Genomic DNA, 15,606 nt, shown 5'->3' on the forward strand with positions numbered 1-15,606 from the left:
TTGATCCTCCGTCTTTACTTGGCCCTGTCACTAGTGTGGCTAGGTCTACATTTTTCAGACATAGTCCAGCTTCTCTGCTCTTAGCAGTGATTGAAGTTTACATACACTAAGATTCCTTTTTATACAATTTGGGAAAGTCCAGATAGGAATGTCGTGGCTTTGTGTTAATCGGTGTCACACATGTGGAAATATTTTAAGGCAACACCACTGCTTCCTTTTTTGGAAATCCACTTCTCTGGTTCATCTTTGGATGCAATTTGCAGATACCAGAAGGTGCCACAATCTTCCGTTCACATGAAAATGAGCACTACAAGAATGTCCAGACATCACAACATTCAGGAAGAAGATGGGTTCTGTGTCCCAGAGATAATTGTATTTTTGGTAGTGAAGGTGGGCTAAAAAGAAAGAAGAAAAAACCCTCTTCCTACTAGGCCTGAAAGGCCATTCAGAGAGAAAAAAGCTACTACTAGAAAAGCAATAAAAAAGCCAAATTATGATTTGCAAACGTATTCAAGCAAAAAGTTGATTTCTGAAGACATTACATTAGGTCTAAATAAATTTAGACCTAATGTAATTTTAGGTGTTTTTGGCTTTTAAGATGTGTGATTTTACACCAAGAGGGACTAATGATCCTCACAAAACATATGACATTATAAGAAAATAACATTTTGTCAAAATATTGAAGCAACATCTCAAGATATCAGTCAGGAAATGAAAGCTTGGGTACAAATGGCCATTCCAAAGAATATTTGACAAAAATCATACCACCAAATGAGGCACAAAGTTGCATAAGGCTAAGACAGGAATGGTTTGGATGAAAGAGGAATGTATTGTAGTCTTCTTTTAGCCAGCTGACTACAGTAACAGCTGCTTTTACACTGTAACCTTAAAAAAAACAACCTCGACACCAGAAACCAACCCATGCCTAATTGGCACTCAGATGAGCGTGTTTTTTTTTTTTTTACAAAATCGACCTTTTTTTTTAACTCAGAAAAGGATCAAAATGATAAATTATAGCTTTTAAATATGTTAGGGTATACCTTGTTTTCATGAGTTACTTTCTTTTTCGTTTTTATTTATTTTTTTACTCTTTTGTTGGTTTGCTACTTTACCTCTAATAATAAAAATAAACAATTTTAGAAGTATTACAATGTTTTGCATGATTGTAATTTGCAGCTGTCCACATGCATAGAAGTCCCCATTTGACTTGATTCATATAATAACGACTAGCAGATAAAGTCTAAAACTTAATGTCTCTGAAGCAAGTTAACCTCCGACATGAAAGGAGAATGCAGAAGATAAAGAATTTTGTTTATGAACCAAGTTGACCACATGCCTTTTGTTACCCTGGTTTGTTATTCCAACTAGGAGCCCTGCAGATAGAGCACAGTGAGGAACCGGACCAGGGAAAGTACGAATGTGTGGCAACGAACAACGACGGGACTCGCTATTCTGCCCCGGCTAATCTTTACGTCAGAGGTAGGAAACAGCCTCCATGCTTGTTTTCGCCAAACATTAGTATCACACTACCTTTAAAACCTGATAAGGAGCGATTAAATCGCCACATTGTCTGCAAGGGTCCGTGTGCTATGAGGTCACTGTAAGTATGCTCTATTACAGTTTATTTTCTGTTCCTTGCACTTGCCTTACCTGCACTGTTTTGAACCTACGGTATCTGCTCTGCTATGTGTTTCCGGTCCATTTCCGTTGATTATCCCGAGCCTAACACCAGTGACGAGACTGCTTGCAGCATTTATCTACTAATTGCTTTTAAAAAGCTGACTGCTGGAGTTGGTGGAGGGAGTGAACGGACCTCCTTCATCAGCTCCAGCTGTGAAAAGATCCTTTTCTTTCCTCCTTCCTACTGATAAACACTAAGGCACCTGTAATCCCATTACTGAGGATGCAACTTAAAAGAATCAAGAAGCTGCATTTAATTTTACTCTACGGGTATTTTGAAATACACCTCTGTTCATGCAGCAGCCTGAACAGAGCTGTTAGGTTTTATCCTTAACTTATAATTTACTCTGGTTAAACAGGACTTGGTAATCCTTCATTTTACCTCACATTAGTTGAGCACAGTTAATTTAAAATATTATCAAATATACTTTAAAATGGCTAGCAGAAGAATGTATTTTCTTTCCTTCTAGGAGCTTTCGGGTGATGGTTCTCTTCACCTTTTAACCCAGTTTAAAGTCGTGTTTGCTTTCTCATTTCAGACGCAATGGCCATTTACGATTTTTAAACCTGCTTTTATTGGGCCTTCTATCACCTCACTGATAGTGAAGACCTTACTTCTGAGCTTTAGATGTCTCAGGGGACAATAATGTTACATTTATCCCCTTCGTGTAAAAAAAAAGACTTTTGGTCTTTTTGTGCACACCATGAAATGTTTAGTATCGACCATGTATCAATTCCTACTGACCTTAGGGATGTTTTGGGATCTGTAAGAAAGGGAATTAAAAAAATAAAGCTTACTTCTGAGGCAAAATCATCTTTTTTTATATCAGTTGCAACAACAAAATGTATAGTAGTTGGTGTCTTTTTATTTTTAGTTCTTAATCTGTGATAGTTGCAGCAAAATGTCACTTTGTACATACAAAATTTACTAACTCAGCCCCTTTTAGGCTAAGACATCTGTTTTCTCTCCATCTCCTTTCTTAAGCACAACTGATGGTGCAGTGACACCAATTTGTAAAACAGAAACCATTTGTGTCAGTTTAGAGTTTATGTTGAACCTGGTTATAATGATGCCTTAATACTTTCTTGATGATCACTTTAGAAGAAATAAAAATAATTGCAAAAGGTAGCATTATCCACTATAAATGTTGTCTAGTACCCTGAGAGATACTCTAGAATGCAATTAAATAACCCTCTATTCGTCCATCTGTGTTTGAAACTTGCTTTGTTGCAGCAGCCAAGAGAAATACCAGTCGAAAAAAAAAGTAATTAAAAATAAATCAACAACAAAAAGAAAAAATTAATTGGAATGAAAGAGTAGGTATTGTAAATATTAAGTGTTAATGCAAAAATGCACAAATTCAGAATAAATACTTTAAAAAAATTTTTGGAAAACTGAAACATATACAGAGATAAATCTGTGTGATGAACACTTTCCCTCCATTTTTTTTTTTTTTTTTTTTTTTTGCCCATACTTGATAGAAAGGACGAGGAACAAAACTGAACAGATTTTCCAAATTAGACAAAAACCAAAATGGCTAAAAATGTGAAACTTTTACTCCTCAGGTTTGATACTGTTACCTACTGAAACCTAAGGCTGTTCTTTGAACCCAGTGACTTTACTTAACTATCTTGTTTTTCCTGGTAAAATGACGACATCGAGGGTATTGCTTGCCAGACGTGTCCTATTACAAGTTTAGTGTGCTCGCCACTTGTCCCTCCTGCCAGGCTGCACTGCTGTTGTACCATTAGAAATCCAAACTCTTCCCACTGTTGGTGAAAAACAAGCTGACAGTTCTTCAACCTTCTGTTTGTCATTACCATTTCTATTCTTGCATTAGTTTGATGTGGGATGCCCTGTTAAATATCAGTAAAAACACATGTGTGAACCTGTAAGAGAGAGAATGCTGATAGTCTGTGATGACCATTAGCCAACTGTTGTGCAGCCATGGAAAACTTCTGACTCTGAGAAAGCAAATGAAAAGGAGACATAGTTTTTACGTTTTCTTGGGAAGCTAATCAAATGGTTTAAGGTCTCAAACTTCAGTCCTCACAGGCTGGTGTGCTGAGACACTTTGACAAGTCTTTACTTCAACACACTAGAATCAAAAAATATTGTTGTTGGGACTCCAGAGACAAAATGACAAAATGAAACAATGGAGCAACACAATTTAAGTGTTTTGGACATCAGTCCTCAAGAACTGGAGTTTGAGACCACTGGCTTTGGGTACAACACAGTCTATAAGTGAGTAAATGCTACTTCAAACGTTTTAGCTCCGACAAGGTGTCGCTGTTGGTGTTGGGGAGATTCACGGGTCCTTAAGGTCCTCCGAAATGTTTTCCACAGCATTTGAGCACCTGAAACATGGCCTTCTTACTCTCTGTGTTTCCCTTGTTTTTTCTCCTTCCCTTATTTCATTTTGTTCTGCATCCAAAATCCCTACATCCTTCAGAGCTACGAGAAGGTTGGTGTGCTTTTTACTTCTTCAACAAGTTACTTTTTATGGCAATCGATTTTCTTTATTTTCATCACCAAAAAGGAAATCACATCTTCCAGACATTGAAGCAAACATTCTTCCATTGGTTTTGCTATTGCCTCACCATATTGTTTTTTTTTGTCACACATTCAGTGTTGTTGTCCCTGTAGAGACTGTCCCTTGCTCTGTGTCAGAATTCATGACCGTCCAACAGGTGGCACATGTTGTTAACCTGGAGGCGGAACAGTGGGAGGTTGATTTTTGCATCTGCTTGACTGTCTGTTTGCATGCTCACTTGCTAACGTCTGACCCTCCCAGCCCTTTACCACGACAGTGTTCCTGCTTGGGTTTACTCCTAGCTTACAGAAAGTCTGGCTCGAGGAAGAACGGGGCTTACTCTGCATGCAGACATTCAAACATCTTTGCAAGTGTTTCCCATAGATTGACATATGTTCAAGAATTTAAACTAAAGTCGAGTGTCAGGCTGTAAAAACAATTCCACCCGCAGCGATTATGTACTGAGGATGTTACTGCTGGAGAAGTCGTGAAAGAATGATACATTCAGACCCTTATCCACAAGTCTTGACAAATGTAATGATATTCAAATGAGCAGGATAATATTATGTCTGTGGGGAGCGCAATCCAATTGGATATTAATTAAATATTGAGCGAGAGAAATGTTGTATTTAATAATGCAGTCAGTTCCCTTCGATTTCCTCTCCGGAGAGCTCTTTTCAGAGCGGGCTTCGAGAAATGGCAGCAGGAAGCACATGACGATGCGATAGCAGAGTAAAGCTAACGCATCCTCAGGTTAGAGACATTGAAACTAGAGGATCTTATGGGTTATGTGAAAATATTTTTTTGTTTTCTTTATTTTAAAAACATTTGTGGTCCATTTTGTAAATACTAGCAGTAACACTGAGCTCACCAGTACATATGAACCCATCCTTGAAGCTTGTCTGTTTTGTTTGCTTCTGTGTTCCATTATCCACTTTATTTGGTGATCCTAACCAAGTGAAGATGCTCAGAAGCAGCACAACTAGTCTATTTTCAAAAGAAATTTCTTATGCCTGTTTGAACTGCTAAGGCAACATTTTGACCATGTTTGAAGCAGTTTTCCTTTTTCATTTTGTCTCCAACAACCCCATATTCCTGTTTGCATGATGGGATTTCTTTCACCTCCAAAAATCCTTGAAGTCAACTTTGTGTCCATGATGTTCTACAGTTTTGTCCAGCTAAAAGTTGTTCATCTTTCTTCTTTAGTGTATTATTTATTATGTGCATCCACTGTTATAGTCAGATGTTATACATTCATAAACCCATATTGGAGTCTATATAGTTTGGAATTTCAGCACATTGGACTTAAATAAAAGAAAAATATGCTTTTATTACAGCCTAAAAGCTGCAAAGGTCAACTGAACTTTAACATACAGAGAAAATCCTGGTGTTCATGGAGGTCAGGGACCACAACCTTGCACTAATGAGTCAAATCTGCAAATATTTGAGATCCCCACAAAAAATTCTTATAACTGTCTATATTTAAAATCAAATATACATTAAAATGCATTATTAGCACTATTACGGAAGCTAACATTTATGGTTATTTTCATCTCTGCTTTTGGGGTTACAGTCAATCAACGCCAAGGAAAATAAATGCTGTTCCTAGATTGGCTGCTTTGTAAAAGCCAGCCAATAGTCTGTCAAGTAGAAATGTGCAGATCTGTTTCAGCTTCCAGTCTACTTAAAATTCTATGAATAAGTAAATTTTCCAAATCTGCAAAATGTAAATCCACAAATACTCAATCACAAATAGACAGGCATCCACTGTTTGATTTGAGTGTTTCATGTTTTTTCTATGACACACACGTTTTTCCTGAAACTCTTCCATTGTAGTCCTTTATGTCCCTTCACAGTTAGTAGGGTTATCCTTTGCAAACCCTTAAACGGATACCTCACCTGGAGTATGTAACACTCTTGGCATCTACATTTAGTAGAAATCTAGATTATAGTTTGTCCTGGAGGCTAAAACCAATGGTCTGTCTGAAAAGGGGCCAAGACCACAGAAGACTTCCAAGCTTTTAAAACAGCTTTTACCTCATAAATCTCATAGCGGTTTGGATAAATGCTATTTCATAAAGCTAAAAGGCCATAATTACATTGGATTGGGTGATTAGAAAAAAGAAGTGCAGTGTAAATTTGAACAAAATAGCCTTCACATAAACTGCTTTAATATTTTTGCTCTTTATGTGGCTTTGCTTCTGTATCCGACTATTACTCTGACTGGAAACACTTTTTATGTTCCATGTTTTACAGGAAAGTCTTTGGTGACGTGCCACCTCCAATTTCCATTTCCTCTGTAAAAAATTAAAAATAAATAAATCCTTGGATTCCCCACGAATGACCATCCGTTGCAAACATAAGTTTGGTTTTACAGTTCATGTAGTGCAGTAAACAGGCTATGACGTTTTTGATGTAGATGTTTTAAGACAGGGGAAGTGTGCTTAGGTCTCTTCCCCTCTTAGACTTGGCCTTAAGTTTTCCCTCCCTGGCCATCTAATTTGGGTTCAAGTCAAGTTGGCACTTCTAATGTTTGCTAACACATTATTGCAAATAACCTTTCAAGTTTTTTAAACTACATCTTTAATTCACCAACAGTTGGTACACATTATGTTCACTCGTTCTTATGCACACATTTTTGAGGTTCATTAAAACCTTCCTGTTAAAGTGTGAGACATAAAAGTGTTTATGATATCTTCTAGGCATACTTTCAAACATTTTTTTGCTCCTATGATGAGAGCAAAAAACCCCAGCTACATAGCAGAATTGCCTTGTTTTTTTTTATTATTTATTTTTTATCTTTTGTAAGCTGGTTGAGTTCTAAAGGGGAAATGCATAACATCTGACAGTCCTGTGTTTTGTTTGCACTGAACCTTAAAAGAATCCACAAAAAATGTTGACTTCTGGCTATTCTATGTGTTGTTCTGATATTTGTAATATATACGCCTGTGGTATGTAAGAATCAGTTTGTGTCTAAAAGTTGTTTCTTTGCATACAATTGCCTGGCAACAGTATTTATGTACAAATCTGATGCTGTATTTTGTACATAGTTCTCATATTGGTGTTCACCCATTCACCATTACCTTTACAGCTTGGATAAAATTTGCTTAAAATGTGTCTTTACAGATGATCTAAAACAGTTTTCATTTGAATTGTGCAGATAAAATCGCAATCTCCGAGCAATCAAACCCTTTGGAAACTACTACGAAGGATTTGATTTGTTTTATATCCATTGATTTTTTTCTTGGTTGGTTGTTCTAAACCTGGTAATTCCTTTTCAGTACGGCGAGTCCCACCCCGATTCTCCATCCCACCGACAGACAATGAGATCATGCCTGGTGGCAGCGTGAATATCACGTGTGTAGCTGTGGGCTCGCCCATGCCGTACGTCAAGTGGATGCTGGGCGCTGAGGATCTCACCCCGGAGGACGACATGCCCATTGGACGCAACGTCTTGGAGCTCACGGATGTGCGACAGTCGGCCAACTACACTTGTGTTGCCATGTCAACACTTGGGGTGATAGAAGCAATGGCCCAGATAACAGTAAAAGGTAAACATGCTGATTAAGATGGGTAGGATTTTACTAATGTTATTTAAAAATAAATAACACGCTATAATTGTTCAAACTGCTGTATTACATTGTCCAGAAGCAAAGTGAAATCTGCATATTGAAGACGTTTAATCTCAATAATATATCAATTGGTAAGATTTGCTTTTCTCTAAGGCATGTAGCTCAGATTCCTGAAGACGCTGTTATTTCAAAGTTACTCACTAACAAAGAGAGCAACCGTACCTATGACTTGATTTATAAATTGCTGATTTATGGTTAAAGTTGTGTAAGCAGGAAGAATTTATTTGCAAAAAAAAATTCAGTATAGGATTCCAGTTGAGCAGTAAAGCAGAAAATGTCTTTAGGACAAGATTTGGGGGGGACAAAAAGCAGTATCTTACCAAAAATCTAATAGAACATACATAATACCTTTTTAGAATACCAATTTTATAAAGTTGGAAGTCAAAATTGGAAATCAAAGAAGAAAGCGCTGATTTTCATTTTAGAACAAGCACATGCTAGCAGTAGGGATGACAGAGCAATGTTTTCAAACTCGTACCCTCATTATAGAAACCACACGAAGAAGTTCATATGATGCAGTTTTTAAGTTGAAGGCTATCGATCTGGCAGTAGATTTATCACTGCCAGATCAAGCAGATTTATCAAGGACGCTCCCCTCTGCTATGTCCTTGTGGAAAACCGAGAGCAGCGGATATACCAGCGGCTTATAGCCTTATATATGTATGTTTCCAGTTTTTTTTTGTTTTTTTTTTCCTGTGGGCGCGGCTTATATCGAGGTGCGCTCTGTAGTCCGGAAAATATGATAGTTAGTCTTCAGATAACATAATGTGTTTGACTGATTTGAAAGTCTGCATTTTCTTCATATAAAATTTTTTTTTAAGAAGATGACAATGTTCTAAATATGATACGTTTTAAACACAGTGATGATTCAGATTGAATGGTTGGAGTAAAATAAATCATGGAAAAGTAGTTAAGTATGTATGCGTCAATCACAATGTTCTTAGGACTTTCTGAGTTGCCATTTCTGGAATTATGCTAATGAAAGATATATAAGTTAATCACTTTTCAGAATGTTAAGAATGTTGATCATCTTCACTTCATACATAAGATTGAACAGTTTTGTCTGGTAACTTGGATGTTGTTTGATATTCAGAAAACATTCAAGTAGAGGCTATTGTTAGAAACATACCCACCTCTCTCAGTCAAAACAAGCCAATTTCAAAGCTTTTCTTAAAACTCTGGCACCAGACTTGGAACATATGATACAAGCTTAAGATTATAGCAATATGCTTATCTGTCAGACAGAGAACTACAAAGTAACGAGCTCCCTGTTTCTAAAAGGAGGGGTACAAAGTAGTGTCTACTTTTTGGTGCAGAAATAATAATCATTTGTCCCTTGTAATATACCAGAATGACAACCCAGATAGCGCTGCCACATTCACATGCACACAAGGGATAGACTTCAGCCTGCAAACGCGCTCACAGTTTGTTTTTCTGAGACAAAACATGAAGATATTAGTCACAATATACCAGCGTGGCAGAGGCTTCCCCCAGTAGTCTGCTTCAGATGGCATATAAACACGATCTATTGCTCTGATATCCTTTGCTGTGCGCCACGGTGTGGAGAATTAAAGCAATAAATTTACCTGTTTAATTATTAAAGTGATCTAAAGAAATCTAAAGATTAACAACATAAACAACGGCTCTGTAAAATGCTGAAAGCAGACAATGCAAGAAACTGTGGCTTCAGAAATAAATTACAGAGATAAAGTTTTCTGATATTTCCCATATTTTTGTATTTTTATTAATATTTATGAAATAATTGTCACTGCAGCACTACCCAAGGCTCCTGGCACTCCGGTGGTGACTGAGCGCACAGCCACCAGCATCACGCTGACTTGGGACTCTGGCAACCCCGAGCCAGTGTCCTACTACATCATCCAACACAAATCCAAGTACTCTGATGACCTGTACAAGGAGATAGATGGTGTTGCCACCACCCGGTACAGCGTGGGCGGCCTTAGCCCCTACTCCGACTACGAGTTCAGGGTGGTGGCTGTGAACAACATTGGACGAGGGCCACCCAGCGAGAGCATCGAGGCCAAAACAGCAGAGCAGGCCCCGAGCACCGCGCCGAGGCAGGTTCGAGGCCACATGATGAGCGCGACCACGGCGGTCATCCAATGGGACGAGCCAGAGGAGCCCAACGGGCAAATCATGGGCTACAGGGTGTACTACACCATGGATTACAGCCAGCATGTTAACGTCTGGGAGAAGCAGATAGTTCGGGGGTCTAACTTCGTCACCATCCAGGGCCTCATCCCGAATAAGACCTACTACATCAAAGTGTTGGCCTTCACCTCTGTGGGCGACGGACCCCTTTCTCCTGAGCTGCAAATCATCGCCAAGACTGGAGGTGGGTTTGGTGCCAGTGATGAATCAGTTTGTACCTGCTTTGACAATTGATGAAGTATGGAAGCGTGCTGTATGGAAAGGTGGATCGAAAACTCCATTACACAGTATTTTCCAGCAAGACGGAAATTAGAGTTATTCTGTTTTGATCTATGATCACTGACTGAGTCAACTTAAGTGATAGGATGTAAATTAACGTCAAATTATTTTTCTTAAATAATTGATAAAAGGGTTTCACGAAAATACCAAAATTAAAATAAAAAACTGATGCGCAAGATATTGTTACACAGGCTCTTACAACATTGGAGCAGCAAGCAGTAGCAGAGCTGACTGATAGTGGTGCAGAACCAGATGACAGAAACCACTCTCCAACTCAAAAATGATTGGATATGCTTGTCAATAATATAAAAACATCATGCAAACCTATTTAAAAAAACAAGCCAGCATTTCTTAACCAAAGTAGCCGTTCCTGAGTGCGATGATCCCCAGCAAGTGGCCTCACAAACTGCATTCATAGCTGCATAACACATTTCCCACAATTCAGATGATACAGAGCTGTGACTGCATCCTTTGGTGAGTGAGGGGCTTACCAGGAGTGGGTTGAATTCAACTCCCCTAACCACCTCAGTCCTTTAACAAAACACAGAGACTGCATGAGGGGGTCTTAATCCCACCTTGGAGTGTTTATGGAAAGTGTTGGAGAGTTTTTATTCAATATGTTCTAAATTAGTTCATAATAATACAGTAATGAAAAACATAATGTTAAAAGACTAGAAACCCCTTATATGCCATATATTTTATTCAGTAATAAAACAATAATAACAATATTGTATATTTGAGGATGGCATAGTGGTATCTATGAGACTGACATCCCTCTGGGCTGTAACCATTCCACTGTTGTGTCCACAAGTGTGACTGAAATCCCAATGAATTGTGTGTAATGTGGCTCATAATGAACTCATTTCTTTGTTCCCAGTTCCCTCCCAGCCGACTGACTTTAAAGGAGAAGCCAAATCAGAAACAAGCATTTTGCTTTCATGGAACGCTCCGGCCCAGACGGGACTGGAAAACCAAGTGACCGGATATGAGCTCACGTACAGAAAGAAGGACGACAAAGATGAGGTAATTACTTACAATTACCTCATCATTTCTCAGTTTGCATTTCAAGTCTACTTGCACATAAGAAATATTCTGAATCTATCCAGATTTTGCATAACAATATCAAGGCTGCAGTTGTTTTAATAGTGTTTTTAAGAGTTGCTTGCTACCCTCCTTAATTACTTACAGTACGGCTGTTAGTTTAACACTGCTGCGAGTAATTAACAGGGTATAATTGGCAACTTTTTCTCCTCTTCTCAAGCATTTTTATTTTTATGAGTTTGACATTTGGAGATTGTGGCTTGCAGTAGTGATTTAATTTTCCTTTGAATTATCATTGCAATATTAAACAATAAAAAGAGGAATGAGGGAAAATGTATTTTTCTATTTCAACACTCCCGGATATAAACAAAGTACATGTGTATCCTTGTAAAAGCTCAGTCCTGGTGTTATCTGACTGTACCACGCGGTTCCAGCTTCGAAATCAAACTTTACACTTATACATTGGTAATGGTAGGGCAGCAAAATCTGTTTCCTGGTATCCTAACCATTTGGTATAAAGTCAGTATCTGATGGTTGAGACTTGATGACCCCAAGATCTCACTGCTTCCTGCTGTTTTCTAATGTCAAGCTTTGGGGATTTTTAAACTCCTTAAACTGATTCGCTTGTCACTTTATAGTAGTTGCTCTTAATAAAGATTTTAGTAAGTTTAGGCAAGTAGCTATTTTCTTTTAGCCATTACGTCTAATTTTCAGATCAACACACAGCTGCTTTACTTGCACACCATGTTCTCTTGTATTGCCTGAAAGAAATGAATTTCTCTGTTGCATCATATTTACTCTCCAGCAAAAACGGATAATCATAATTCGCTAGATAAAAGTCCCTCAATGCTCTTATTAAGTTAAAATACCAAGGTATAGAAAAGAAAATGCTTCATTTATATTCAATTTAAATTGTTTGTGACGCCAACATTTTTGCCAACAATTAAAACATTTTTTTTTTTTGTTAACGTTGGATTCTTTCCACCACAAAATAAATGTGCTCAGATTTAAGATCAGATTATACTTCTGCAATAAAATATTAATTAATTTTTAAGTTTTTTTTAACTTTGCTAGGTGTACAGTGTAAAAGAAGAATTCCTTGGTGCTGTTGAAAAAGTTTTATGTATAAGATGAATTCTTCCATGTGTCTGCAGATGTTGGACTGATTTTGATGGAGTTCTTAGGTGTTTACGAAATCTCAACGGTCTTCTCTAGCACTGTTTTCATATATCCACCAGAATGCTAAACCACTGACACTTCTTGATTTACAAAGCTATTCTTGGGATTCTACCTGCATACATGCTAAGCCGCATCAATTAAAAACACTGAGGGGTTTCACATCAGACCTCTCTTTGTCCTGAGGGCTTTAGTGTAGATGCTTTTTATACTTCAGGTGTACGATTTTATGTTTGAAATTGTGTCAAAAGCTGTTTCTGTTAGAAGTGCACCAATTGCAGTTTTTGGCCTTTAGAAACAAACTGCCGATCTGTAGAAAGCCTGACCTGCTGATTCCAATTTTGACCGATTTTACCAATTTTGTTCTTAGTTGTCAGGTGTTAAAAGGTCACAATACACCTTCAATGTTCCAATCGTATTTTATTGAAAATCATTGAATACCATGAAATAATACAAACTTGTCTAGGCTGCAGGAAATTTTAGAGCATTCCTGTCCAAACTACTACATTAACTAATCAAAGAAAAAAAAGAAAAGTCTTTCATTTTTCACATGAAAGAAAAACTTGCGCAACAGGTTAAGCTGTAGACCTGTTTTGAGCCTTGACCTTGATTGCTGTGCCCCTTGTTTCCATGCTGGTCTCTTTGCCAGAATCTACTTGTAAAAGAGGTTCCATGTGTTAATGAGTGTTTCATAGCCAGGTAAAGAAGAAATGAAATGACAGAAGACCAAACTGTCTTCACAGAAACGAATCAGCTTCGAACCGACAACCACATACCTGCTGAAGGACTTGAAGCCCTTCACCACGTACACTTTTCGTCTGGCCGCCCGTAGTAAACATGGAATTGGAGCTTACACCAGTGACATCTCTGCAGAAACTCCACAGACGCGTAGGTGTTCTTCTTTACCTGACCAAGTTCAAACTATCTGGGAACAAACGTGTTTCAAATGCATTTTTCTTTGAAGTCCAAACATCTCAAAAGGGCGGAGATGTCAGTTATGCCTTTTGGTTTGCTTTTTCTTTTTTTTATCTATTAATGTTTGATGCATTTGAAAAATGTTTAAATCGAAGTTTGCAGATTGAAAAAAGGAAAACTGTGCAGCATTCCTTGTAATGGCTGTACTGACAGCCAACTGGGCTTTCTGCAAAGTCACTAGAATGGTTTACAAAAGCCCCTGCTCCTCTGCTTTGTTGTGCACAAAACAGTTTTGTGTAAAATTAATGCTCAAGTTCCTGAATTATTTATGCTAACGTCCACATATGTGTGAGTTTTATAATAATAAAACGGAGTGAAATGGAGCTTTGGAAACCATGTCTCCTGAAGCTGCCTGGCAGCCAAGACCAGGAGAATAAAGGTTTAGTTTGAGCTTTCTATGCAGCTACATGTTTAAAGACAAAAGGTTAAATCTCAAACTTGCTTGTTCTTTAATTCGCCATTTAAATTTTACGGAGAATTTCTGAGTTGCATCAGCATAGAAAGCTCAAAGCAACATTCTAGTTAGAGACATTCCTACCTCCTAAAAACCTCAGATTTATGTTGAAACAGACGAAAATAGACGTTTATATTCTGCTACTTTCTCCAAAAGCATCCAGCTTTTCATATCAGTTCACAGAATAGAAAAATCAAACCGATCAGTTTCTTTTGGGGTTTCTTTGAGTTAGGACTTTCAGCATAAATCTGAGGGGTCCGACAGTCAGAGGGAGGTAATCAGGTGGGTATAGACACTCAGAAATTTAAATCCTGCGAAGATATTAAAGAAGAGAAACTCATGCATGCCAATGTTGTCAGAATGTAATGAATCAGTCATATCTCCTTGCAAAGCTCTCTGTTGTACAGTCAGGCTTTTACCACAAACCAACAGGCTTCGGAAAGGTTGGTGACAAATACCACATTTTTTTCCCCCTTTTTTAAATTAACTTCAGCATCAACCTTTATGTTTTTGGATTGATGGTAACTGCTTGCAAAATGTAACATTTGAAAATGTCTATCTTTAACTGTTTATGACGTCAATGGGAAAGAAGTTTTCATTTTATTTTCATATGAATTTATATTTTTTCATGGCAAAGGTAGGTGACTTCTGGTGCAGCTGTCCTTTTTCCAATCATTCTTCCTTTCATTGTAAACTTAAAAACATGTATTTATTTTTACATTTGTTTTTTATTATTTCTGTTTTAAAGTTTGTGTTATTTATTCATCAAAGTCCTCGTGCTTTTTTTCATGTCATCATTTTATTTTCCTTTTTCTTTTTCTTTCAATTCTTCCATCATCAACCTCATCCAAAAAAAAAAAAAAACTGAACCTCCTTTAAAAACAAAACACAACAAATCCGACTAAATGAATGGCCTCAACCAACAAATCTAAACCAAATCGCAACGAAACGGATCTGCTACCAAACCATTTCGCCGTACAGAACCGGCCGGCCCACCTCAGGATGTAAAGTGCCACAGCCCCAGCTCGACCAGTATCCTGGTAAGTTGGCGGCCGCCAGCTGTGGAGCTGCAAAACGGGATCTTGACGCAGTACGCTATTCACTACGCCGCCACCGCAGGGGAGGACACCACCGCTCGCCGAATCTCTGGCATCCCTCCGGAGAGCACCAAGTATCTTTTGGAGAACCTGGAAAAATGGACTGAGTACCGTGTGTCGGTCACTGCCCACACAGATGTCGGAGCAGGACCTGAGAGCCTGCCGCAGCTTATCCGAACAGAGGAGGATGGTATGTGTTTGCTAAAATAAAAATAAAAAAAGCTCCAGCTGAAAATCCAGCCTGCTTTTCCTAACCTAACCAACCCCCCCAGATACTAACAGCCTCTATCTGCTGTTACCTCTTCTCTACCCCCTCTGCCTGCTTCTGAAATGACTGTGACCACTCAGTACTGTCGGCTCTGTTCTGGAAAATAATTTTTTTTAACCAAACTGACTCTCACAAGCACCTTTTTTTTGGCTTTTTCTACCCTTCACGCTGCTTAATTTCAACACATGGTATGGCTTTTTCACCCCTCCGGGCCTCTAACTTCCAGTCCCAACTGTCTATTTTTGTAACTTTTTTGTTCTTTTTAGATTTCAGATTTTTAAAAATCATGACAGTGGGA

At 38.1% G+C, this 15,606-nt stretch overlaps 1 protein-coding gene across 33 annotated transcripts in view; it reads left to right on the forward strand.

The window, feature by feature from the left end:
- ptprd (protein tyrosine phosphatase, receptor type D) overlaps positions 1-15,606 on the forward strand; it is a 463,922-nt gene that overhangs the window by 401,499 nt on the left and 46,817 nt on the right. For 12 of the 33 annotated variants that reach the window (XM_023346230.1, XM_023346238.1, XM_023346235.1 and 9 more), the window contains 7 exons: positions 1,369-1,479; positions 4,134-4,145; positions 7,496-7,765; positions 9,621-10,202; positions 11,175-11,320; positions 13,258-13,402; positions 14,925-15,230. In XM_023346230.1, coding sequence (XP_023201998.1) covers positions 1,369-1,479; positions 4,134-4,145; positions 7,496-7,765; positions 9,621-10,202; positions 11,175-11,320; positions 13,258-13,402; positions 14,925-15,230 — 1,572 coding nt within the window. The remainder of the gene's footprint in view (positions 1-1,368; positions 1,480-4,133; positions 4,146-7,495; positions 7,766-9,620; positions 10,203-11,174; positions 11,321-13,257; positions 13,403-14,924; positions 15,231-15,606) is intronic. The other 21 variants (XM_023346247.1, XM_023346248.1, XM_023346254.1 and 18 more) reach the window with 3 other exon arrangements.

Source organism: Xiphophorus maculatus, chromosome 14 (genome assembly GCF_002775205.1).
Source record: "Xiphophorus maculatus strain JP 163 A chromosome 14, X_maculatus-5.0-male, whole genome shotgun sequence".
Lineage (NCBI taxonomy): Eukaryota > Metazoa > Chordata > Actinopteri > Cyprinodontiformes > Poeciliidae > Xiphophorus > Xiphophorus maculatus.